This window comes from Aphelocoma coerulescens, chromosome 2 (genome assembly GCF_041296385.1).
Source record: "Aphelocoma coerulescens isolate FSJ_1873_10779 chromosome 2, UR_Acoe_1.0, whole genome shotgun sequence".
Classification (NCBI taxonomy): Eukaryota; Metazoa; Chordata; class Aves; order Passeriformes; family Corvidae; genus Aphelocoma; species Aphelocoma coerulescens.
In genome coordinates, this window is record NC_091015.1 from 119,392,993 (window position 1) to 119,418,564 (window position 25,572).

At 36.0% G+C, this 25,572-nt stretch overlaps 1 protein-coding gene across 8 annotated transcripts in view; it reads left to right on the top strand.

Moving 5' to 3' along the window:
- RBBP8 (RB binding protein 8, endonuclease) overlaps positions 1-25,572 on the top strand; it is a 41,520-nt gene that overhangs the window by 14,682 nt on the left and 1,266 nt on the right. For 7 of the 8 annotated variants that reach the window (XM_069004605.1, XM_069004609.1, XM_069004604.1 and 4 more), the window contains 15 exons: positions 2,017-2,112; positions 4,211-4,323; positions 6,019-6,094; positions 9,125-9,294; positions 10,680-10,781; positions 11,473-11,570; positions 12,194-12,321; positions 13,250-14,135; positions 14,220-14,346; positions 16,230-16,330; positions 17,084-17,198; positions 18,111-18,263; positions 18,887-18,956; positions 19,926-20,022; positions 24,178-24,319. In XM_069004605.1, coding sequence (XP_068860706.1) covers positions 2,017-2,112; positions 4,211-4,323; positions 6,019-6,094; positions 9,125-9,294; positions 10,680-10,781; positions 11,473-11,570; positions 12,194-12,321; positions 13,250-14,135; positions 14,220-14,346; positions 16,230-16,330; positions 17,084-17,198; positions 18,111-18,263; positions 18,887-18,956; positions 19,926-20,022; positions 24,178-24,319 — 2,474 coding nt within the window. Of the gene's footprint in view, positions 1-2,016; positions 2,113-2,370; positions 3,553-4,210; positions 4,324-6,018; positions 6,095-9,124; positions 9,295-10,679; positions 10,782-11,472; positions 11,571-12,193; positions 12,322-13,249; positions 14,136-14,219; positions 14,347-16,229; positions 16,331-17,083; positions 17,199-18,110; positions 18,264-18,886; positions 18,957-19,925; positions 20,023-24,177; positions 24,320-25,572 lie in introns of those variants that run through there. The other variant, XM_069004610.1, reaches the window with a different exon arrangement.

The following is a 25,572-nucleotide window of genomic DNA, read 5'->3' on the forward strand; positions in this document are numbered from 1 at the left end:
AATAGGTTAATCATTGTTTGTTGGAATCTTTCTACAACTGCCACATTGTAGATACAGTTCTGTCACATAGGAGGTCTTGTTCTCCTTCCTTCGTCTGAATACCTGAGGTTTAGTATTTCAAACTTGATTATCATCTGACAATGAGCACCTTATTTTGTATCCCACTCCAGCATTGGAGCTAATGACTTGTAAACTCTAGGTCAGGGACCAGCCATTATACAGTGCCTTCATAACCAAAAATGTCTGTCATGTTTATCAGGTGCACTGGAATTTTGAGGAAAAAACCCTCAACCAACAGCCTAGTTCCTTCCGTCATTTTACTGTCTTCCTGGGACATTTCAGAGGGTTTAGGTGGAAGGCATATAGTATTAGTGTACATTAATGTCTTACTTCTTTATTGCAAATGACTTAATGCCATAGAATGACTTAGAGTTAACTAGAGAAGATTTTTAAATTTGCTATTTTAAGCCTCCTCTGAGTGGCATAAACACAAAAAATGAGGGGATTTTTTGTGGTTTTAGTTTTTTGTTGGTTTTTTTTTTTCGTGTCCTAAACATCAGGAAAATACAGCCTACTTTCGTCAGACTTCAGATTTTTCCATGGCTTGGCTGTACTTGGTTAGTGAACTGCGGTAACAAAACTTTAACATGTTGTCCTCCTCAAGTAAAAGTACAAGCCTTAAATGGTCCCTCATGCTGTTTGCATGTAACTGGTTTATAGGTTGAATATGCAGTTGGAATGGCCTATGTTGGTCTGTGTGGTAGTACAGAAACATAAAGCATCTGTACTTAAATTTAAGGGTTAATCAGATATGCTTGTGATTGTACACTGTAAAAACTTCCAGCTGTCCCATTCACTTTATGACCCATGATTGCTAGTTTCTTGTACTACTGTAATGCCAGCAATATGAAAATGTGGTTGGCTAAACATTTGTTAAAGGGATAGTGCCAATTTGAAAGTATGTTTGTGTAAAAGGATTGTATCAACAAGTTAGAAGATATGTTTTCATTTCCTGGTGTGTGTATGTGTGTGTGCTTAACAGCTTTTCATGAGACAATTTCTTGACTTCCACAAATAATCCATCTCAGGCACACTGAAAACAAACAACTGCTTTCATGGATACATACAAAGGATTCCATGGTGAAAAGAAGAGCTGGGAATTTCTCAGAAGTTAGTCATTGTCATATTACACAGATTCAGTTGCATTGCTTTTACTGAGCATTAATTTCCTTTCAGAAAATAATTGTGTGCTTGTCACTCGTACCATGTTTGCATCTTGAAGAAGTGGTGTGATCTGATAATAAAAGTGAAAGGGAGCTAAAATTGGGAAGTTAATGTTACTGCTTTTCCTTAGCTTTTTTAAGGAGAAAATATTCTTTGTTATTTAATTAGTTTTGGTTTTTAGAGAAAGTATTTTCCACAAGATCATCTGCTTCTGAGGGTTTCGGAAAGAGACTTCTTTTCTCTTTATTCATATTATGGGAATACATGCTCTGTAGAGAATTTCTTCTTGAGGAAGTAAACCTCTAATGGATCTAAAGACTTTTCAGAGATTTCCAAACCTAATGTGGTTTGCCACGCTGCAGAATTCAATCATTGCTAAGACAAGACCAAAATGACCTGATTGTGAAAGCTCCCATTAGATTCCCAACAGCTCCACAACACAGTAAAGTGTGAGAGAAATTTTGGAGTTTTTTCTCTGAAATTGTTGCTTGAACATTGTTAGCTTTTATGTCTTGACTGTCATGAATTCTAGTTTTTACTTGAGCAAAAATCAGACTTAACAGAAGACCACCTGTATTATGAATTGGAAACTAGCTGCATCTTTCCTCTGTCATTTGTAAATTATTATTAATCAGAAACACTTGCTTCGTTTATCTTCAACTTAATATTTGTGATGATGATAATAACATTTCCCAAGGATATGAAAGGAACATGCCAGAGAAAATTCTCTAGTGAAAAAAGTAATTGCTGCAATTTAAAGCTAGAAATAATTTTTCTTCTTTTTCATTTCAGGGATGCAGAGAGGCTTGAAGAGTTCTATACCAAGAACCAACAGCTCAGAGAACAGCAAAAAGCACTTCATGACACTATCAAGGTTTTAGAAGACAGGTGAAGTAGTGTCTTCTAGCTTTTGAGTTTGCCGTATTTTGCTCTTACAGAGTAGCTCTGGATACTTTGCAAGTTGAGTTTATTGTGTTTTGGTGTGGCATTATTGATTTTTTTTTTTTTTCAGTAAGCCAGTCCTTTTCTAATGCAATCCAAATAGTGTGTTGTAGAGAAAGGTATAGAATTTGCATTTTTCTGACTGAAGAACAATCAATAAGTATATAACATATATAACGTATATAACATTATTTATCTGTCTCATATATATAACTAAATATAAAATCAATAATGAATATAAATAAATAAAAATTTCTGTTATATTGTTATTTTCAAAGTGCTTAGCTTGTTTGGTTCAGTTAAGGTCAATGGAAGTTAAAATAGAACATCTTGGAAGGCAAACAGACATTTTAAGGTGCATTCTTCTGTATCCATCTTTGTAGAGTTAAATTTTATATTGGTCAAGATGTAATACAAGTACAAAACCCAAAGGCTATAACATGTTGTGGAACTAATGAAATCACTCACTAGGAAATGTTTCAGATTTGATGGGGTCTTTTTTACCAATTGCCTGTTTTACCTAAATTTAATCACAGGTTCCATCTGTTACCTTCTTTTGTACTTTGGTGTTCTCCTCGCCTTTTGATCCATTCTGCCTTTTCCTTGATTGTTCCTGCTTAATCTGGTACAGCAAAACAAAACTAATAGACATGAAATTACAGTGCATTTTTTCATCTTTAAAAACTGTACCTGTTTTGGAAAGTGTATGTTAAATTTGCTGTTAATAGGCTCTCAGAAGCTTTCTGGCAACAGGAGATCGTTACATAAGTAAATGGTTTTCAAGCATTCCTGTGTTACCTTGAATTTTAAAGCTGTGATACTCTACTTTTACTTTCAACTCCATTTCTCTGTGAAAGGCATTTCTCTGTGAAAAGCTTGTTGCCATGCAGGTAATAAACTTTCACACCATGTAAGTAGAGAGACATTCATGGTGTGGGTGAACTTTTCTAATCCCTTAGTAGATGAATTACTCACATTGTGGAAAACAAAAGAAGTATTTCAAGTGATTTAATACAAGGAAGTTGTAATACTGTGTTTATTACACGTTCAGATAAGCTAGTATGAAGAGGCATTTCAGTATTTTACTCTTACCATAATTCCACAATATTAAAACACCAATAAACCAGTATAGCTTTTACTTCCAATATTCCACTGTGAAATTGGAAGCTTATATAGTTTGTTTAGTTGGGGTGTTTTAATACTTGACGTAGTAGCAGCAGCAATGCAGAACTCTTGACTAACTGGTTTTTTATTTAGCAGGCAAAAGCAAGTCTCGTTTTCACTTTGGTAATACTGTTAGCTTTTTGCTGTGTACCAGAAATAAATACATTCAGTTTATCACCTATAAAATGAACACATATTTCATTGCATGAATGAATGTGTCAGGTAAGATGGAGTGATTCTAACAAGTCCTTTTCTGATCATGGATGTATTTTAAACAGCTGATCTAAACCATTTGAGAAAGTGGAGTCAATGCCTCTCATGAACATTTGGATCCACTTCTAATCATGGGTGCTTAGATAAAGGGTTTCACATTTGCTTGGCATTTGTTATAGAGTGAACTTACTATTTGTCCTTTTTATTTGATTATTTTGCTTAATGACAGTACATATCCTTCTTAGATGCAATAGTAATTCTGTTTACTGATTTGCTTATTTGTATTTTCTTGAATGAGCTTTACTTAAAATGAATGGTGATTTATATATGACAATATTCATAGTAGGACACCTCACAAAGGCATTCAGTGGCAAGGTAGCATGCTCCACTTTATTAAATAGAGTAATGCATGTTCTTTTAGAAGTATCCAGTACCTATAATCATTTATGCAAATGTTAGAGCATGTAGTATTAGATCGTTCAGAAATCTCAAAACATTGCTATGTGAACATATAAAACCACAGTACTTAGTGGTGTTCTGCATAGCTGTCAGAAGTTTTCTGGTTTTCATTTTTCATTGTTCAAAAAGTCTGTTAAACACTGATATCTGCTTGATGCATGGCAAGATTTTTTTAACAGAGGGACCTTTTCTCTTAATTTTATTGTAGATTAAGGGCGGGGTTATGTGATCGTTGTGCTGTAACCGAAGAACATATGAGAAAGAAGCAGCAGGAGTTTGAAAATATCCGGCAGCAGAACCTCAAACTTATTACTGAGCTTAGTGAGTTTTATCCCCAAGTCTGAAGACAAAACGTGCTATTTTGTAAACTAGTTCTCCAGTAATTCCTGTAACTTGATATAATTTATATGTGGTGTGTTTAGTAAGCCCAAGAAGCCCAGGTGGGGGATACTTAACTGTACAGTCTGAAAATATGTAACATACCAGCAACTAGTCATTTGACCCACCTTCTTAGATTGGAGTGCTGATACTGAAAGTGAACTGACGTGGAAAATCTTACACTGTAAAGTAGCTACTTTAGATAAAATGTGACTGCTTCTGTTTATTCCTACAGCTAGAATGATTGCCAGCTTTCCTAAGAAAAGCCTGACTTCAAAAGGAACTGGTGATGGCAAAGTATCAAGTTCAGACAGAAGTGGGTCCGTCTTCTGTCCTGTAGTTAGTGGGTCTTGGACTTTGACTGCAGTAAACTCATAACTGTCACATAACCAGCTGAGGCCACAAAAAAATAGCTTTACACTAGGCGGCTTGTAGCCAGCTCATTTTGAAACCAAGAAATAGAACATATGAGACAAATTAAACTGTTTGTTCCAGGTGATACACAAGCAGGATACAAATGTGCTCAAAGAGTTTGGAAAGATTGGTTGTATAAAGTGCAGAATAATACAGGACAGAATTTTAAAATGTTAATGGTATCTTTGCCATTAATTATTTTGTATAATTTAGTTGTCTTGCTTGGTCAAGAACAAGCAGACATTCAGGGAAACGCCAGAGAAAAAGTAGCTTTTCAGTGCTTAATTAAATTATGGAAATACTAGGTTCTGTGCTAATACAAAATACTTCAGTGTTTCAAGGACTTCTAAATTGAGCATTTATATAAAAATATTCTGAATTTTGAATTTAACGATGAACAGCAAACAGGGTTACAGCCAATCTTTATTTAAAGCTCTGAACCTTAAAAATCAGGGTGATGCCTATTAGGTACAAATCTTCTTGAACTGTCTGACACAACAGTAGGCTCCCATGAGTTTGGGTGGAGAGCTATGTAACAATGAAAAAGATCAGTTGAGGAATCTAGAGGCAAAATAGACAACAACAAAATAAGAACATGAACATAAAAATTAAAGTGAACAGAAAAGTTGGGAGCTATCACTACACTAGTTTGAGACAACATGGAAGGAAGGCTGAATGGTGTTGCAATAAGTTTGTGTGAAGTAAAGACGGGATTAGTTCGAAATTAGGAAAAGTAAAATGAAAAAGTTCTGAGTGGGCTCTCTTGATTTCCAAAATATTTAAGTGATTTTGAAGAAATTGCTGGTGGGGTTTTTTTCCTTCTCTCCAATTAGCTGTTTGCTTTAGTGGCTAAAACCAAATTCAAATTGCTTTATACTTGGTAGGTTATCTTTAGCTTAAGGAAACGATTTTGTCCATGGAGACAAGTGAGCAATTCACTCATCCTTACAACACAGTTTCACTTGTGTGTACATGGACAAAAGTAATTAATGATTGTGTAGAACTAACATTGTGATACAGTAATTGTGCCGTCTCTGCCTTTTCTAACACGTCATTTTACAACTTTTTTAATGACTAGCTTGAAACTTCCTTTTTGTAAACAATAGAGAACCTGTATGGTATTACATTTTACAATTAGTTCTGTTTCCTTAAAGGACCTGACAAGATTATGATGTTAACATGTGTGCATTGATTTTTTTTCCTCTTTTTTTCTATAAATTTCAGTGAATGAAAAAAACAACTTACAGGATGAGAATAAAAAGTTAACTGAACAGTTCCATCAATTACAGAAGGAGCTAGAGTAAGTTTTGGGTTGTTTTGGATATTCTCCCATTCCTCTGTAGAAATGTCTGGAAATATAAATATCAGCTTTTAAGTCTTTAAATCTTATTTCCTCTTTTCTGATAGACTGCGAAAAGATAACCTAGTGCCACTATAATAACATAAGCCCAGTTTCTTTCTATTGTGCAGAGTTTTGTTTCCTTTTAACTATGTGCATCTTTTTTTAAACTGGGAGAAGTAAATTTATCATAGAAATTTTGTTTGACTTCTGATCACAGTGTATAGCAAAGCCTTATGTCTCATACTGTTATTCCTTGGTTGCTTCTTTACCAGTTGTTTCCTCCTAGGCTAAGACTTCAGAATAGTAGTTGTTTAAATAGTCAAAAAGTTCCAAGATCTTGCAAAAAATTTTTTAAATAAGCTTATTATAATTTTGCAATTTTAAAAGAAAAAAACTATAGTAAATTTTGAAAGCAAAACATAAAAATAATGAGCTACAAATTGACTGAAATTTTAATCTGATGTAGTAAGAATGTGCCATCTAATGTTGTGGTTAATATGTGAATGTGGTGTACTGTGCAAGGCAGAGGTAGTGTTTCTTCTTATGGTCTGACATCATCTGAAACTTATCTCACTTTTGCCCATCTGTGATAAGTTGTGTACATGCCTGGGAGAAATGGGACAGGATGTGTGGACTTAATGTGGAAGGTTTTTTATGCGTGTGGTTTTTTTCTTGTCTCTGTTAGAATTCAACTTCGGTAGAGGAGTAAAACAACTAGAGTTCAGTTCAGAATGACTGTAGTCCTATTCCTTTGTATTTCTTGGTTTGTCTCCCATCTTTGCACCTTAATTGTCCTTTCTTTTTCTGTATGCATTTAATCTTCTTGGAGTAACATACTTGAAGGCCCCATCTTCCACTAAAAATATTTGGCCAATGTAGGAAAGCTGACAATGACCAATGTAACACTAAGTTATTTTCTCTGCATGTTAGATGATCATTCAAATGAGTGCAGAGTTGAGTGGATAAATAGTATTTTACAAGGGTGGTGCTGCTGGTTTTAATACAGTCACTGCATTTGGTTGAACTATAGTCATGGTATTTTATTTAGAATTACCACCTTAGATCAATATAATGTCATCACATCGTAGGTGCAAAGTAGCAGAATGTTTCTAGTGCATGATATGAAATCAGATTTTTGCAGTCTTCTGTATTTTGTAACCAAGTTATAATATTAGGAATAAAACTCTGAGAATTCTCCATAAAAGTGAAATCAGTGAAATTGTAGAAGAATTATATTATCTGATCCTTTATGACATTAGGATTTCATTATGCATGGACGGAAACAGCAAGGAAATGTCTGCAAAGAGACCTCTTCTGGGGTCTCGGATAAATCCATGATTCAGAAATTATTTATTACATAGTTATGATGTACAGTATGTGTGGCAGCTGCTTCATTTGATGGTTTTTTTCTGTGATGGTATGTAGAAGGTAGGTTTGTATGGAAGTAAGGTGCAGAAAAATACTTTTTTTGTAGGTTAATTTACAGGGCCACATATGCCAGTAAATTTAAAGAGAACTCTAACAGCTAACTTAAATTTACAAAGTAAATTGATGAATATATTGCTCTGTTGTTTATTTTGATTTGTTTCTTAAGATATTGCTAGTAGATAATACAGTTTCCCAGTGCTTTCTTTGTAAATGTGCTAGAAAAGAGGAATTGCAAAATTACACAATAGGATTCGTCAAGACTTGAGAACATCGGTGCATCAGTATTTGTCATTAAGAGTTCAAAGTTAGTCATGGTAAAAAGCCTAACTACAAAAATGCTTTTTGTCTCAAGACAGACAGCTTTTTAAAGTTTTCTATTACCTTATTTCATATAAGATCTTATGGTTCCCTTCAATGCAAGCAAAAATTTATCTGTAGTTCCTCTTCTTCCCTTAGATTAAAACCTCATATCCTTCTCTTTATAGTTAGGAAATGATCTTTTGGCCCGTGTCTGCTCTTGAGAATCAAAAAGGAAAGTGCAACTGAAGGAAGATGACCAAGAAGGCTGAGCTAGATTTGTGTGCTTTCCTTTTACCTCCTCTTCCATTTCTCACTGCCACCTCCATAGGGCAGATAGCCCCTTATGAAGTACTAAACAAACTATTTAAGTTCAAAGATCCAAAATCGGTGCTTTTTTGTTGTTATTCCCTGGCTGTGTCTAGATAGAGTTTTTGGAGAAAAAAGACGTAGTTATTTGTTACATTAATTTTTATATACTGACTCTCCAAGAGGCTGCTAGAGCTGACAGTGTGAGAGAAGGTAAACTTCATAACTCATCGTGTATTTTACATTACTTGTTTTGTATGCATTTTTACATTATTTGCTGAAGACCTTTTTGAGGTGAATTAGAGGTAACATCAGTGCTTTGGAGAGGGATTGCTTTGAATACAATGCTGTTATTACTACTTAAAATTTTCCAAAAGCTTTGTTTTGTATTTAAGACAGTATTTCCAGATCATTGAATATATTCTGAATTGGAAAGGACCCACAAGGATCATCAAGTCCAACTCCTAAGTGAATGGCCCATCCAGGGATTGAGCCTACAGTCTTGATGTTATCCAGCACTCAGCCAGTCTCAGGATTGTAAATTGTGAGGATATACAGGGATTTCCATACAGGGAGAGAGACACTGATCCATCCATTTCAGCATTCTTTTGTTAAAGAGGCACCTGCTTCAGAGGACAAGCTATAACCTCTAAAATACCTAGTTTCTTCCAGGAAAAAGTGCTTCCATAGTGCAGTAGTTGTAGGTTAACTTCAGATGTGAAGAGCTAGGGTTGTATGCTGTTCTTGGGCTTGATGGAGCAATGGTTAATTTTTTGTTAGATGTATCTAAAAACTGGGTTGTAGTATTACTTTTTTACAGTGTGATGTTATGGAGGTGGCTGTATTTCTGAAATGGTTGCATTCTTGAACCGTGTGATTGTGCTGCTTGCTGAAATGAAAACTTTTCATCTTGCTGACTTGGGGTTTTATTTGACCACCTGATTTGGTCTCCAGGGAGCAAAAGCAGCAAGCAGTGGAGGTAGAAAAAGGAATCATTCCAGATTCTCCAGTTCTAACTTCTTCGTTTTCTATGGTTAATCGTATGAGAAGAAAAAAAGAGAATAAGCATGTCCGATACACAGAACATACACCCCCAGATTTGGAACTTAGGGAAAGCAACAGTGGTAAGAGTATTTTATTTTGTTTTTTTAAATTATCCTAAGAGCTGAAGAGAAAGATGATGTATAAACTTGATTGCAAAGAGCAAAATCTAAAAGAAGAACAACTCTTGTGGGTTTTTTTTATTTGCCTTTTCTCTTTTTGTGCGATAATGCATGAGTCCAGGGAAAAATGTCTTTAGTACTAACTGTTACATGAGCGATATGCTCAGAACTTATCTCAGCATTTTACTATTATTCCTCCACATGCACGTGCAAATGTAACAGTTTTCCAGCCTATATTTTTTCTGTAAGTGCAAATTGGCTGAAAAAGCATCTGTTCAGGTTTGACTTGTGCACGCAGCAACGTCACCACCTAGCGGAGAGTGAAACAAATGTTTTGCCACATTCTGAAATTATTCTGCAACTAATGTTTCTGAAACTGTGATACCTACATGATCTCTCTTTGTCTGTATTCTGCACTGTTTGCATTTGTTTTGTCTTGAGTTTGGAAGTATTGTGTGCATTTAATTTCCAGACTTTGTTCTGTAATGCCATAGAAATAACTCTAATATATTTTAACTACAAGAACTATTTTTGTGAAATAAGGAAGCTTGTGCTTGTGTTTTATTGATAGACAGGAAATACCATAATTCAGGTTAATTTATCTTGTGGCATTAAAAAAATACATCTAAATATAAGTCTTGACTAAAAGCCTCTTTCCAGGAATAAAAATAGGATAACTGTGGGATGAAAAGGGTGGGCTGGTTATTCATGCTCTCTATTTTGCATTTGAAATTTTTAGTGCTGTGAAGTTTCTCTTTTCTAAGCATACCTATCTCTCTCCATTTTCTGTATAAAAAAATGGAGTTACTAAACTAATCCAAAGTATAATATGTAAGAAATGGTGTAAATACCTATCATAGTTAATGGCTGTGAAAAGCTGTTGGTTTTCAAGGTAGAAAGGGCTACATGGCATATGTCTGTCATAATTTAGATCTCAGGTTTTTCACCTTTGTATTACCTGAGCTAATGCAGAACATTGTTGCCTTGGATGGTTTACTCTTCAGTAGTTTCATTGCCCTATTAACAGGTCAAATACAGCTTGAATAACTATTTTTATGTGGTCAGTATGGATGGTGGTGTCATTTTGTGTTAGTATTATTTTAGGGCTGACTGGCTGAGATCATATTTATGAGAAAAATGATTAATATGAAATATTTAGCATTTTATTTTTATTCTGACATATCACGGTCACAAATTATCAGATGTGCTTAGATTGCTGGATCTACTGACGTACTAAAACCCGCATTCAAGTGCTTTTAAGATCAGGGTCGTTATGTGTATCTACACAAAATTATCACAACAGGATACCTAATTTCACCATGTGAAAATGTTTCTACATCTCCTAGAGTTTGGAAAAATTCCACTCTTTTCCACACAAATGAACACTCACCATGGAGGAGAGATACTAGTGGCAGACACCTGTGATCCACAACTGTCCCCTGTGCCAAGTAAGTGTATTAATAGATTTAGTCCTAATATCATTCAAAATAAGGCAAAAATATTGTAAAACTGAGGTTTCATCTCTTTAACCTTTCTTTAACAAAGAAATCTAATAAACTGCAAACCTTTTAAAATTCTTTAGCAACTGTGAGAATCAGCATGGAATTATTCATGCAAGTCAGGGTTGTGGTGGTTGCTATTCTTGTGCTTTCCAATCTTATTATCTTGCCCCAGTTTAATGAACTGAGTAATGTTAAATCCCTCAAAGAACGGAAACTCATCTATTTGTTCTCCTAATAAAAACTCATGAGAAATAATGGTGACTGTCAGTTAGGAAATATGCAAGACAAGCATTTTATTATAAATAAACATTATCTCTGTTCTGCGTGCTTTTACCAGACTACTTGTGCCCTGGACTGGGAGTGTGAAAAGCAACTTTTGCAATGACTTTTAATTTTGGGGTGCTGTATTCAAACTGGACACACATTTCTCTGTGCTGATACAGCAGTTTGCTCTCATCAGAAATTCTTTTGCCACTTACCACTTCCAGATAAGATTTTTATCTGACAGTGATCAAACTATTTCCATAAATGCCAGTTTTAATGTGTGATCTTTTTAGTTCTGCTTGTACCATCTCTGTGAGTTGAGCAACATACTATAATGTGTATGCAGCTTACTGTGATCTTTCTACTCACAAAGATAAACCAAGAGTGGGAGGATACCCTGTTCCAAAGCCATCTTTTAACTTGGCTGCAGTCGTTGCAGAAACAATTGGACTTAGTGTTGAAGAGGAATCTGTAAGTATTCCCAAATTTCTTACATAACCAGCTTTTTGGGCTAGGTGTTTTCAAAACCAGTATTTTTCTCTTTTGCATTAAAACTCTGTAAAAGTATTCTGAGTTCCAGTAAGCTTGCTTTGGTTTGCTTTTGCACAGTTTTTATTGACTTGCTTTAGCAAGAAGAGATATAACCATGCTGACCTGTCTGGAGGGTTTGAGGAGGAAGGTAGAGACATGGTTCCTCTTCTCAAGTTTTGTTGGCACAGTGATCTAAATCCTTGGCTCTGCTAAATTCCCTTTGTGTGGTAATCAAGTCTAAGACACTGAAAAATATTTCTTGGCAATGAGACTGGTTGGTGACTCAGGTGAGGTTATTTGATGTTTTTGATTGTTAACTACAATGAAAATTACAGTATACAGAATATTTTGTGTCCATGCCTATGAATGAATCTTTTCAATTTCAATAAGATTTCTTTAAAGCTGCTGGTCCAAATTTAATCTCTTAGCTTTTATTATTTTTCAGAGCTTTGAATGTTTCGATTTGAATGGGTCTTCAGAGTATTTATGTGCCAACGAAGCATATTTCTAATTCCAATATCTTCTCACACTTCTTTTTTTTGTTTTCCTTCACCACTTGCAAGGAGTCCCAGAGTGTACTGAATCTTCCCCTCACTAATACAGTTATGAGCCAGGCCTCAGAGAGCATGCAGTCTGAAGACTCAAGAAAACATCCAGCTTCTGAATCAAGAAATGATGACAACAATTTAGGGTGTGTTTCCACTCAGTTATAATAGTATTGTTTTAAGCAGGCTTATAGAAGTTCTGGTTTTTGTAGAATTTCAAACCTTGTGGCTTTTTACTTTAAAGGTATAGACATGGAAATAAATATTTCATATCAGAGGGGTTTCTTTCAAGTAAGTAACATGAGAAGCAAATAAACTGTAGACTTTTACTTAATTCACAAACTTCTGATTTGGGCTGCTTCTTTGTGTACACAGTCCCTCCTTTCGTAACTTCTCACTATTGCAAAATACCTTCTGAGGCCCATAACCTTGTAGATAGTGGGTCTGGAGCTGGAATGCAAAAAGGATCATATTGCTCTGATTAGGTGTCAAACCAATAGACTGTTGCCCTTCCCACTCTCCTCAGGATATTGTGATCTAAACTGAAGATTTTTTTGGCCCAATTTGTCATCTTGAATGTATGTTTTATTGATGACAGGTGAAAAGCAGCACCTGAAAGGAGCTTGCACTTTTTTCCTTCACTTGCAGAAGGTTTGAGAATCTGTTGTCATGGTTTTAAGATCTATACAAGAACCTAAACAGACTTCTATTGCAACCATTCTCACTTTCTTCCTTTTCAGTGCACTGAAAGATAGGGAGTCCTTGGGTAGAAGAGATACTTAGGCAGGCTTAACTCTGTCCTTGATTCTCAGTTGAACATGGAACAGAATTTCACACCACACACCAAAATGAAGGACAAGATCTGTGTTTTGTTTGCCTTTCACAGCTCTAAGTGCAACAGTACCTATCCCTAGAATAGGTTCATTTTTGTTTTTCCTTCTGTTTTCAGTTAATACTAGCAGCTCACAAGCTTTAAAGCAGATCAGCAATAGGGAACATGTACTTTTTTTATATCGATTTCTTTCCTTCCATCTTCTGTACCCCAGAAAATCTCTCATGTCTCATTGTATTCAGTATTTCAGATCCATCTCATAACACTCCACCACGTGATGACTGGGATTCTCGGGTAGCGTCTCCTGTTTTTGGAGCTTCTAGCAGTATGAAGAACAACTCAAGTACAGGTCATGCTCCTTGTATTTTAGATTCAGGATTGAAGCCTCATCTCAAAACCAACCTCTTCAACAATCCATCCAGTTCCAGGTCTCATAAAAGTAGATCAAAATCTGAAGATGTTGCTTTTGTTGCACCGCTGAATCTTGGGACAGAAATCAACTCAGTTATCAGCCAGGCCTCTGTCCATAGGCAAATGGTTGTGAAAAAGAATGCTAACGAGGCTGTAGCCTGTGTTGGAAACACCTGCACAGCTAAAAATGAGGTGGTCAAGAGCGATGTCCTTCTTGCATACCAGAAGCAGCTAGAAGGCAGGTGTGCTAAGAGAAAGAAAGCTGAAGATGAGCATGCAGTTAGCTGTGAGAAAACATCATTCAACAAAGAGAACTCTGTGCCATTCCGATCCGATGTTCAGCAGATTAATGGGGAACATACAGCTGATAAACCCTTGGATCTGTCTGATCGCTTCTCCGGAGTTCGTGGTCAAGAGAAAAAACATGGAAGTGAGGAGACATGTAAAAATAGACTGAAGCAAGTGACTTTGCATGACATTTTTTCACACATAGGGAAGACCATTCCTGAAGGTTCATCATCCGTTCAAAATGCCAACGACGAGAGCTGTTTGCTTGGCAGAGATTTACAAGAGGAATCCTATGTACAAGAGGCAATGCTGGGAAAAACATTCTCTGATAAGAAAAACCAGATCCAAATGAAAGAAGAAGTTCCTCCCTTCAAATTTGCACCACTGCCAAGTTCTGCAGAGACAGAGGAACTTTTTGATGATGTAAAGGTATGCTTTTCTGACTCTCTTTCTTCTCCTTTGAAGTATTATATTTAAGTTTTGGGAAATAGTAAAATTGCAATATGTTGTTAGGTTGCCAGTGGCCATGTACCAAATAGAAAGAAAACAAGGACAGGACATGGAGAGTCTGAACCAGCATCTGTACTTCAGCCAAACCCTTGTAGACTATCAAAAAGTAAAGCACAGCAAAATGAGCAAGGTAACTTGATGAAAGTGTTCCTTTTACTGCCTCCTTACCCCCTCAGCCTATGCTCTGGTTGAATAGAATTTTTAATATCTTCCTTTTTTCCTCTTTAATCCCTTTGTTCTGCTTCTAACTCAGTCATATTCTATTTGGGATTTCTCAAGATCCCCCCAGCATTTACAGTCTGTATCTTCCTGGCATACTTTTGCCACTGTATAATAAATATATTATTGGTATTCCAGTGTACACTCAACAGGCTGTGAATCTTTTTCTTTCTTGTTTAGTTAGCATTGTTATTTGTTGCAGTATAATAATAAAATCTCTTTGTGTTTAAACTATCTATATCAAATACTTGATAACTACTCAAGTGTAAGCATAAGTCTTTTTGTTAATATTTTTCCTTTTTCCTAATGATCTGGTAAAGAAATTTGTACCTTTAGGGATAATGAACACAGGCTGTCATATACTCTTTCTAGAACTTGTATCTTCTTTCCTCTTAAGTGCTCCCAGTTGGAAAACTAATTTTTTGGAACTAGGATTGTAGAATCAAAGCTTCTGTACTCCTTAGCCAAACTGTTACACTGCATACTTTATTTAGAAATACTTGCATTGTGAACTTAAAAGATACTTCTCAGTAGTTGGTGTGGCCGTGTAGCTTGGAATGTAAATATTCCCCTCAGAGATAAATCAAGAGGCATCTTTGGAACGATGACCAGACACTTTTGTACTCTTTCCTTAGACGTGACTTTTGTATTGTCATTGATCTAATGTCAATAGTGAGCCAACTAGGGAAGGCACCCACTGGAACTGTTGTTTGTCAGCAGAGAAGGACTGGTAGGTAAAGTGATGGTGGGGGCCATCTTTACTGTGACAGTCACAAAATGATAGAGTTTTCAATTGTCAGAGAATTAAGAAGTGGGAGGCAGCAGAACTGCTACTTTGAACTTTTACGGGGCAGACTTTGGCCTGTTTAGGAGACCAGTTGACAGTCCTCCCTTGGGAAGCAGTCCTGAAGGGCAGAGGAGTTCAGGAAGTCTGGACATTCTTCAAGGAAATCTTAAAGGTGTAGGAACAGGCTGCCCCATGTGCTGAAAGATGAGCTAGTGGGAAAGAAGGCCAGCCTGACTGAGCAGAGCATTGGCTGGAACTCAGAGCTAAAGAAAGAGTTTATGACCTTTGGAAGAGAGGGCAGACAACTCAGGAGAACTACAAGGATGCTGTGAGGTTACATAGGAAGAAAGTAAGAATGGCCAAAGCCCAACTAGAGCTTAATCTGGCTACTGCCATAAAAGACAATAAAAAATGTTTCTATAAATCCATCAGCCACAAAAGGAGGGCTAAGGAGAATATCCATACTTTATTGGATATGGGGGAAATACAGAGACAAAGGATGAGGAAAAGGCTGAGGTACTTAGTGCATTCTTTGCCTAAATCTTTAAATAGTAAGATGAGTTGTTCTCAGGGTACCCAACCCCTGAGCTGGAAGACTGGAACAGGGAGCAGAATGAAGCCCCCATAATCCATAAGCAGTGACCTGCTGCAACACTTAGACAGGCACAAGTCTCTGGGGCCAGATGGGACCCACATGAGGGTACTGAGAGAGCTGGCAGAAGTGCTCAGTGAGCCACTTACCATAATTTATCAGCAGACCTGGATAACCAGGGAGGTCCCAGTTGACTGGAGGTGAACAAATGTGGCACCCATCCTCAGGAAGGGCTGGAGTGAGGATCCAGGGAGCTACAGGCCTGTCAGCCTGACCCAGGAGACCAGGAAGGTTATGGAGCAGATCACCTTGAGTGCCATAATGTGGCACATACAGGACAACCAGGGGATCAGATGCTTCTGGCAGAGTTTGATTCTGATTATTTGTCTTTTTTTCTCATATTCTGTGCATACAGACCTGAAAGATAAACCCTCTTTAGAAAACTTCCAGTGGAGCATAGACCCAGGAGCTGACCTTTCACAGTACAAAATGGACATTACTGTGATTGATACAAAGGTGAACTTTTATAATAAGTCTGCTTGTTCTATGATGTTGAAAAAGCCTGCAAAGTAGTATCATGAGCATTGCTCTGGGCAGACCAAACCCACTCTGTAACAAAATTCTGAATTGGGCTCATTTGGTGTTTGTTCGCGCTACAGTTATACTAAAACATTTCCACTGTTTAGTTGTACTTTATTAACTCAGCAGGCATATTCACAATATGAAAGGGATGCTTTTTGGAGGTGGTTTTGAGTTTCTTTTAAGACAAAAAAACATTCTAAATCTCATTGTTTTTCCTGTGAAAATGTTCAGTATGATATCTCTTTATGTTAAGTAATAGAAAATGTTCCAGTACTATTACCTTTTTAGAGTTGGCTGCAAGTTGGTTATTAGGATCTCTGAGAATTTTCCTGACGTTTCTGTTTGTTTTGTCTCTCTCACTTAAACGCTATCTTAAAATCTTTTAATTTGACTAGTCTTTAACTTCTGTACGTTTCATGGTTAATTTCTATCTTTTTAGAATTGAACATGAAGTTTTCTAAGGCTTTTCTTGCCCACCAGATAAATGCTTCCACACTTAAATTTCAAAACACGTTATTCTCTTACTAGGTTGTACATCTTTATTGTGCAGACATTACTGCAGGAAAAAAAATAAATCATTGTCTGAAAAGAAGCCAGTAACTGCTGTGAAAGTGTTTCAGATACACAGCACTGACTACACCAGTTGCTTCTGGGTGCATTTGTCACATTTGTTTTTTTTTCTTCTAGGGTGGTTCTCAGACCAGAGTTGGAGGGGAAGTTGTTGATATGGATTATACATATGTTAGTGACAGTGTGCTATTAAAAATGAAAAATCAAGAGCAAAATCAGGAAAGCAGTCCAAGTAAGACTTTTTTTTCCTCTTTTCTTCTCTTTGGTTTGCTTTTTTGTAGTATGGTGGGGTTTTGGGGATTTGTTGGAGGTTTTTTTTGGGTTTTGGGTTTTTTTTTTTTTTGAGGAGGAAAGAGTAAAGGGACATTTTTCCCCTGTATGACTAGATAGTAGAAAATGGTTGCAGTAAAAAAGTGGTGATGTATTTTTATATGTTACACAGATCAGTCTGTTTCCTAGAAGAATTGGTGGTGGGTTTTGAGGTTGGTTTTTTTTAACATAGATCCAAAAAATGATAGGATTTGTGCTTAGAGAGCCAGTAGCCATTCCTTTACAGTGCTTAAAGGGTGAAATACTTAACCATGTAACAGTTCTGATCTCACCTGCAACAATCGCTCTTGCAGCGAACAGCTTTGAAAGTTTTCTATGTAATCACATCAGACTTTGTATGAGAAGACTAATTTCATTTTTAATGATATATAAATAGAACTAGTATGTTTAAAAAAATCCAAATGTGTTTATATCACTTTTAATGTGTGGTATGTGGTGAATCATGGCTGCCGGGGCAGTGTTTATTTCCTACCCACAGAAAGTATTTCCTTCTGCTTGGATAAGTCCATAATTACAAGAAGAAAAATTTCACTTATCCAGTATTAAGGTTAAAGGTACTTCACAATGATTTAGCAGTTAATCAGATTTTAGAAATGGAATCCAAGAAACCTGAAAAATAAATGAGCACTGGCCACGTTTAAAAGATTGACAGAGAATTTGCAGAAAGGATAAAAGTATAGCTGTTGTTGAGTTAATAGGTACTGGAGCAGGAAGTAAATATTAATTCTTTTGGCACACATTTAGTGAAAATGCAATTTCTTAACGAAGATCATTGAGACATTGATTTGGATGCTCTTTATGCTTTTAATAACAGGAGGAGAAATAACAGATATGTTTGATCAGACAAGCCATGAAGAATATGAATCCTGCCTACCAGAAGATAGTCCTTCTGCATGTGATGAAAAAGAAACTCTTCATGATGAAGAGCAGGATAAGGGAATAACAGCAGCAAGCAAGAAACTAAAGAGTGGGATATAATTTGGTTTTGTCTTTATTAGCTTACTTAAACTACAAGAGTTGATTTGAAATAAGACTCTCTTCTTTAGGAACAAATATGCCAAATTAATCACCAGTTCTTTTTTTCATAATTTTATGGTAAAGTTGATTACTTGTTGTTTACTTTATGTTACAGAACATAAAGCAGTATGAACATTTTTTTTGGTTTTCATTTATCATTTTCATTTATCACCACACAAATGTGGAATGTGTAGTGGAAATTGCCATAGCAGTGGAACACCAAAGTGACTCTTAAAAGAAACACCCGTTTTTAGCTACAGTTATTTACTTCCTTTCTTCTCACTATTCTAGGTTCCATTGAAGATTTTACAGTATTTTGTATTTTAAGCAGCCTTCCCTTTGATGTTTTCTTGTCTCTTTTATTTGTCTCACCGCTGTTTTCCTTCTGCTTCAGTAGTGCTTTTTGATTGCTGGTTCTATCAATTCTGTATTTTTTTAGAATCTATTTGAATCTATTGTCTCAGACTGAAGGTACATGGCATTTTTATATTTCTTAAGTTGGTTAATAATTTTACTGAAGTTTCTCCAGGCAGTCTGTTAACCTTGTATTTTGTTTTGCATGTGTATTTACAGAACATGAGGATAAACAAGATAAAGCCAAGCAGAAAGCTTTTGTGGAGCCTTATTTCAAAAGTGATGAGAGGTAATTTAGTCTGTTCTGTATGGGCATTTTAAGGCTCTTTGTATCTGCCCTGTAGGGAAGTTGTTCCACCAGAAAATAAACATACTTGTGTGTAACAGACTAGCAGTTGAAGATGCAGAGGTAAAAGATCTACTACATTAGATAAAAGACTTTAGATAAAAACTGAAGTAGGGGAAAAATTAAACATGTTGAGATGCCTATCACATTTGCTGAACAGAAGGGATTGTCTCTGCTGCTTTTTATAATTTTAGTTGACTGCAGTGTTTTGTAATCCATGTGGTTTCTTACAGGCATGTGGTCATGCCTGAGTTTATGAGCCAAGAATCTATGGGCAGCTTGTACAAATGTAAACCTTTCTTTCTCTGGTATTTTTGCCCCTTGCTCTAGGCAATAAATGGATAGTGTTCAACAGTTCCACCTCTTAAATCCTCCTCTGTTGCCTTCCAGTATAATCATCATTGGAAGTCTGAATCTTCATTTCATAATGATACCAAGCCCTTCAGTTAGCTTATATTTTACCTTAGTGCATGTTTTCTTTGTAGAGGAAAACTTGTTTAGTGTTTTGTGAGCAATTAAGTTGAAAAGAACCTACTGATCTTGAACCCCAACATATGTTACTCTCCTGGAAATCATTGCAAGCACAACTCTGTCTTGGGCAAAAATAAATATCCTACAGAAGATCTGTATTTGAATAATTTCTATATAGCAATTACTTTCACACTAGGAAGAACCATAATAATGAGACACACGTCTCTGGTTACGTAGAAGTTCATATTACATTTGAAAACTATTTTCTTTATAAAAATACCCCTATTCAGCTATGAAAGGCAGTATGATTTGGCTTTTGTAGGCATTTTCTGATTTATTTTTTAACTTGACTCTCCACCATTGTGTTCGAAAAAAATGGAAATTCCCAGTCACATTGAAGAAATAAAAGTGCTATCATGTGAAAACATTTTTGTTTTTCAGAAAGAATACTGTGTTAGATTTTCCTCATATTGAGGTTGTTCGAAAAAAAGAAGAAAGAAGAAAATTACTTGGCCACACTTGTAAGGAATGTGAAATGGTAAGCAGTGCTTTAAAATTTGTCAATCTTCCATTCTCTTAACTCAGACAATATCTAAGTGCTGAAGTGCTGCTTTTAATTATTAATCTGGTTGCATCATCATCATTACCTACACTAGCAGGGAAGTAAGTGTTTACCAAAGCTGGATAATCAAGTTTGCAGGTGGTTTGTTTGTTTTTAGTGTAGTAACTCCATATAGCATGGAAAGTCTTGGGTTTGATTTTTTTTGTGCATGTCTGTATGATAGAAGCTTCTTACATGGACGGTTCCAGTAAGGTTAATAAAAAATACATTAACTGATCAAAGAACTATTCCAGGTTTCCAGACTTTAGATCAAAAGCTCTACTGAACTTTACAGGTACTGCAATAAGTAAGTTCTATATCCTGTTGTATAGATTGATTGATTGATTGATTGATTGATCTCTTTTTGGTTTGTTTGATTTTTTTCCTTGTTTTCTGGGATAACTTTTTCAGATAATTGCACCAGCATAGGTGACTGTGTGTACATATGTGCAAATGCATGCAAAAATGTTTACATTAATATGTTTAAAAAGTAGGAAATTTTAGGTTTCACATTGCGCTTTCCTCCCTTTCAATTTATTGAACTGCTTTCAGATACCTGGTGTAGAGATAAAATATTGAAGTAATTACATGTGTAATAAGAACATGTTTTATTTGGCCATTAATAGACTTTATGATCTAATAAATGATACCTTAGTAGAAGTGTGGATTAATGATTGAACAATGGTGGATTTTCTGGAATCTTTTCGCCTAATTTCCACACGTACATAGAACATTTTCATAGATTCTTCTGCTATTCACTTTATAGTCCAGTCCCATTTACTTAGCTGAAGAAATTTATTAGAGTATGTTTTTAATGAAAACATGTTCTGAAAAACAGTTTTGGTAAAACTCATTAAATACAAATATTTAATTTCTACAGTCAACTAGAAATACCATTTAAAAATACATGTTTGATTTAAAGAGTTTGAAAGAAAACAAAACAACCCCCAACCTTCAGTCTGCTTCCAGAGCCATGTGTTAAGCATTGTAATTTCCTGTTTCTGTAAACAACAGATCTTCCCTCTGCAAATTCAGTTCTTGTTACTTTCTGTCAAGTTAGAGTGATAACTATGGTGTCTGGAAACATTCACAGCTCCAGTTTTGTAACAGTAGGTTTTTACATTAAATGTCAGAAAAGTTTGGGTTTGTTGTTGATTTTGGCTTTTGGGATTTTTTTTAAGTCTACATCATCCAAGATTAATGTCTTGGAAAGTGTGGAATGCTTGGCTGTGTCATTGCGCAATAATAAAACTAGCTTTGAATTAAATGCCTATGGAAGAAGGGAGTGTTGGATAAAGCATAAAGGATGCTTTAGAAAAGTCTTGGCTTGCTGATTAGCCATGTGGGTTTGAAAAGCCACCAAAGTCTAAGGGAATATTTAGGGAGTGGGTAGAAATCAGTAAATTGTTTCTGGCCCTGTACTGCAAGTGGTGTGAGTGGGATCAGTTACTGTCACTCTGAGACGACCTGAGATTTAACTTCTGCACGTGCCACAGCAGGCTGATATTAAAGTCCTTTTATTTTAAAGCTTTGTGGAAGCATCTTATTCACTTTACAGTGTAGAACTTTTGATAACAAGTCTTGTTTTGGTTTTTTATGACCTTGTGATACTATCAGAGGAAGGTTCTCAGCAAAAGTTACTGGTAGCTTGTAAAAGTAACATTTGTTAGTGTGGTTAAGTGTAGCTACACTTAGATGAGTAGGAGAATCAGATGTTTTTATATGCATTTAGAGTACAGGGATTATTCTGTAAGTTTTTGCTAAAATAATGGGAGGAATGTTTTTAGGGTTTGTTCCCTTTCTGAGGCTGCAAACTGTAGATTTCTATAAACAATCATTTTACAGGGAAGACAGGATGAGGTTGCAGTATCTTCACACACAGAAAAGCCTAGCTCGAATGTTTTGTGTGGATTAAAAATGCTGTGGACAGTGAGATCAATCTAGAAAACAGCTGAGAGAACTTTCTGCTGTTTAGCTGACATACATAATTCTCTCATTCTCTGTCAACCCTAGTAGATTTCTAAACAAGCCAAAGAAGAAAAGTTTCTGTCTAATTTATTTTTAAAACATACTTATCTTGATTTTTTTATCATGTTCTTATTTTCTGTTCCTACTAAACTGTACTGTATTTTTCATTGTTGGATCTGTAATTATTCCTCGCTAATCATAAATTTTTTAATTAAAAAAAATGCAACACACTACAAACTTCCATTAGATCAATTTCTAAAATTTCAGGCTATTTACAGGACAAAATAAGGAGCACTGCTAATTATCCCTGAATGAAACTCAGCAGTATTTGTCTTACACAGACATTGTAGAATTCTTACAGTTAATTTTGTTGACTTAACACCTTGTTCTTAACTTTTGTTAGTAAAAACCGAAGTGTAGTGGGTAACAATTGCCTGTTCCTCCTCTTTGATTGGTCTCTAGGTCTTTAACTGAGTGACACAGACATCTTTCCAGCTGGGTTTCTTAAGTCCACTTGCATAAGTGACCCTACTCTATTTGACTCAATCCCTGAACAACTGATGATGCCCACTAATGATGACACCCTGCTGATGACACCCACTTATGTTCTGGTCTTGGCACAGGCTTTTTCCAGTTTAAGGGAACATTGTATAACAAACTGAATCTTACATTCTTGGCTGGGAGACCCATGTGTTACTAGATTAGATTTCTGCACTAATACAGGCTTTGAGAGCAGAACATGTTCTGGTGGCACACTGTAAGATGGCACGAAGTCTGAATTGATTTGTGGGGGGAAGATGTACCTGTGTCAGGGAGAGCTGCAGTTCCCACAGACTAGAGAATTACAAAATAAAGCAAGGCTTTTTTTCCTCGTTTGTGCAGTTTTGACACGGATGTTTTCAGAGCTGTGATTGCTCTTTTCTAGCCAATCATCAATATTTATATTGCATGATTGTTTTTGAGGAGGATTTTTATGCCCTAATACTTTGTCTATGATTTGGAGGGAAAAAAGGAATTTATTAGCATCCTTTACAATTTCAAGTAGGTTTTCTGAAATCCTGCCAGTAGCTGGGAGCATGAAATAATCTTTGTTGACAGAGGTATCCTGTTCTTTTCCTGATTTCCCCAGTCTAGGTCACTTTCCATCTGATGGAATGAGTTATAAACTTGAATTTGCCGTTTTGAATTGTAACACTCTCAGTAGAATTTCAGTACAATTGTTTTATCACTTTCACAAGGGTCAGGGTTCTTGTGTGACTGTAACTGTTGACTTGCCACTTGAATCAAACAGTGCATTCACTTTGAAAATATTTTGACTCTCTATGTGCTGTAAGGGCCAGATTTGTATTTTTAGGAGATACAACTAGAATTACAAATTAAAACAGTAGAAACCTGCAAGGAAAAAAATTATACCCTAACTTTCTATGATGCTACTCAGTGGAACACTGAGCAAAAAGGTTTGGAGAGTGCATCTATTTTTCTCATTGCAGCCACCAGTACAGCTGGCAGGGGTGAAAGAGTAGCCAATTTACTGTAAAGAATGCTCAGCTGGCAGATAGTTTCTGGGGTCCCAGTGTCAGTCAGCTACTTAAACTAGCTCTTTATTTACTTCTCATTTGAGGGTAAGTAAGTAGGAAGCATTTTGACTTAAGTTTGCTGTTACTACTGTAAATTTGGATGCTGGAAATAATTCTGCAGCATAGGGTTTATAGTGTGGGGTTTTTCTCCTTTTTTAATTTTGTTTGTAAATGCAAGCTGACACAATAAATTTTAAAATTCCGATCTCTTTCAACACCTGTGCAACTTAGCTTTGTAAAATCAGTCTGTAAACTGTTGACATAAGTAATTGTACACATGCCTAAACCTTGTTACCTATGGTATATTAAAAGATAGAAGGTTAACAAATTTGGCACCATAAAGTTATACTTAGTCTGTACATTCAGTAAGCTTTTAGGATAATTGCCAGGTGTTTGTCACTTGGATAACAAATCTCTACTCTTGGCTGTCCTCACCATTGTTTTTAGATAACTGTGTTAATAAACACAGTGATTGATAATGTCAATTGTGTAAAGCAGTCACTCTATGAATGTATTAACTAGGATTCTTTTCCCCCCTTACCTTCAGTATTATGCAGACATTCCAGAAGAAGAGAGGGAGAAGAAACTAGCTTCCTGTTCAAGACACAGATTTCGCTACATTCCTCCAAATACTCCTGAAAATTTCTGGGAGGTTGGATTTCCTTCCACCCAAACCTGTGTGGAAAGAGGTTTGTGCCAAAAAAAAATAGCTTAAAAAGCACTTTTTAAAGCTGGTTTGTTTTTTTTTCCCACTGAAATTATCTCTAGTTCATATAGCAGCCTTTCTCACCCAGTCCTGTTGAGGTCTGTTTGTCAGCAGCCATTATTTTTTAATAAAAATTGTCTGGTTTTAGCAGTTCCTGTACTACTAAGAAAGGAATATAAGAAGACTTTCTTAGAGGCTATATAGAGAAGGCAGAAATAATTGGGATTTTCATAGAACTTAATTTAAACCCTACATGTCTTTGGCCCTAAGCAAGAATTGAGTTTTCAGAGGCAAGGGCTGAGCGATTGTACTTACTGAGGAGAGACAGGCAGCACTATTGATGTCCTTTGTCAGTGTTTTTAGAGCTTCATAATACCAAGTGATAATGCAAATGTTGCAGGTAAGGGGTAGTTAAACAGTTTTTAATACATTTACTACATATACATGTTAGTGACAATGCAAAGATGTGGTGTTTGGTTTGGGGCTTTTTTTAACTTGTCTTCACATAGAAGTTTGTTCTTTCCTAAATAATTTTTCAAGATCTTGAGCCTGGTATAAAAATGAGTTTTTACTAATTATGTTAAACCACAGTGGGTTTGTAGTGTACTCTATGTACGTTTCTTCAGAAGTGGTGAAATGCTGGGGTGAGGAGCCCTAGATGAGCTCTCTAAGTTACTACAGCTTTACTTGTGCAATAGCTGTGAAACAACAGTCTTTGCTTTTATCTGTTCTTGTACCAGTGTCAGGTCAGGCATAGGAAAATGTAGCCGGAGTTGTGTATGTGTATTGTGGGATAGTGATGCAGTATCATCCTTAATCTTCCAGAACAGGGAGCCTTGATTTTTACTGACTGTATAACTTGTTACTACCCATTTGGAATCTGTTTGCAGCCTCATTAAAAATCACCTTCTTGGCTGTCTCCTTGTTCTGCTGGAGTAAGAGCTGTTCAGTTGTTAATGGTCCTCAACAGCATATCAGAGGCAGGCTTTAGATAACCCTCCCTTGGAAAAGAAAATGTTTTATAGCAGTGCAGCAAGAGAACTAAAACACTACAGAGAGTTCCTACGATGAGCAATCTCTGCTGCCACCCCAAAGTAGTGGGGTACAACATAGGTATTTTCTACTTCTTATTGGTATCTTGAACCATCTGTTTGTGTTGTGTTTTTTTTTTAAATAACTGAATTACATATATAGAATTTTCCAACTACGAAGTAGAAATGTACTACTCTCACTTTG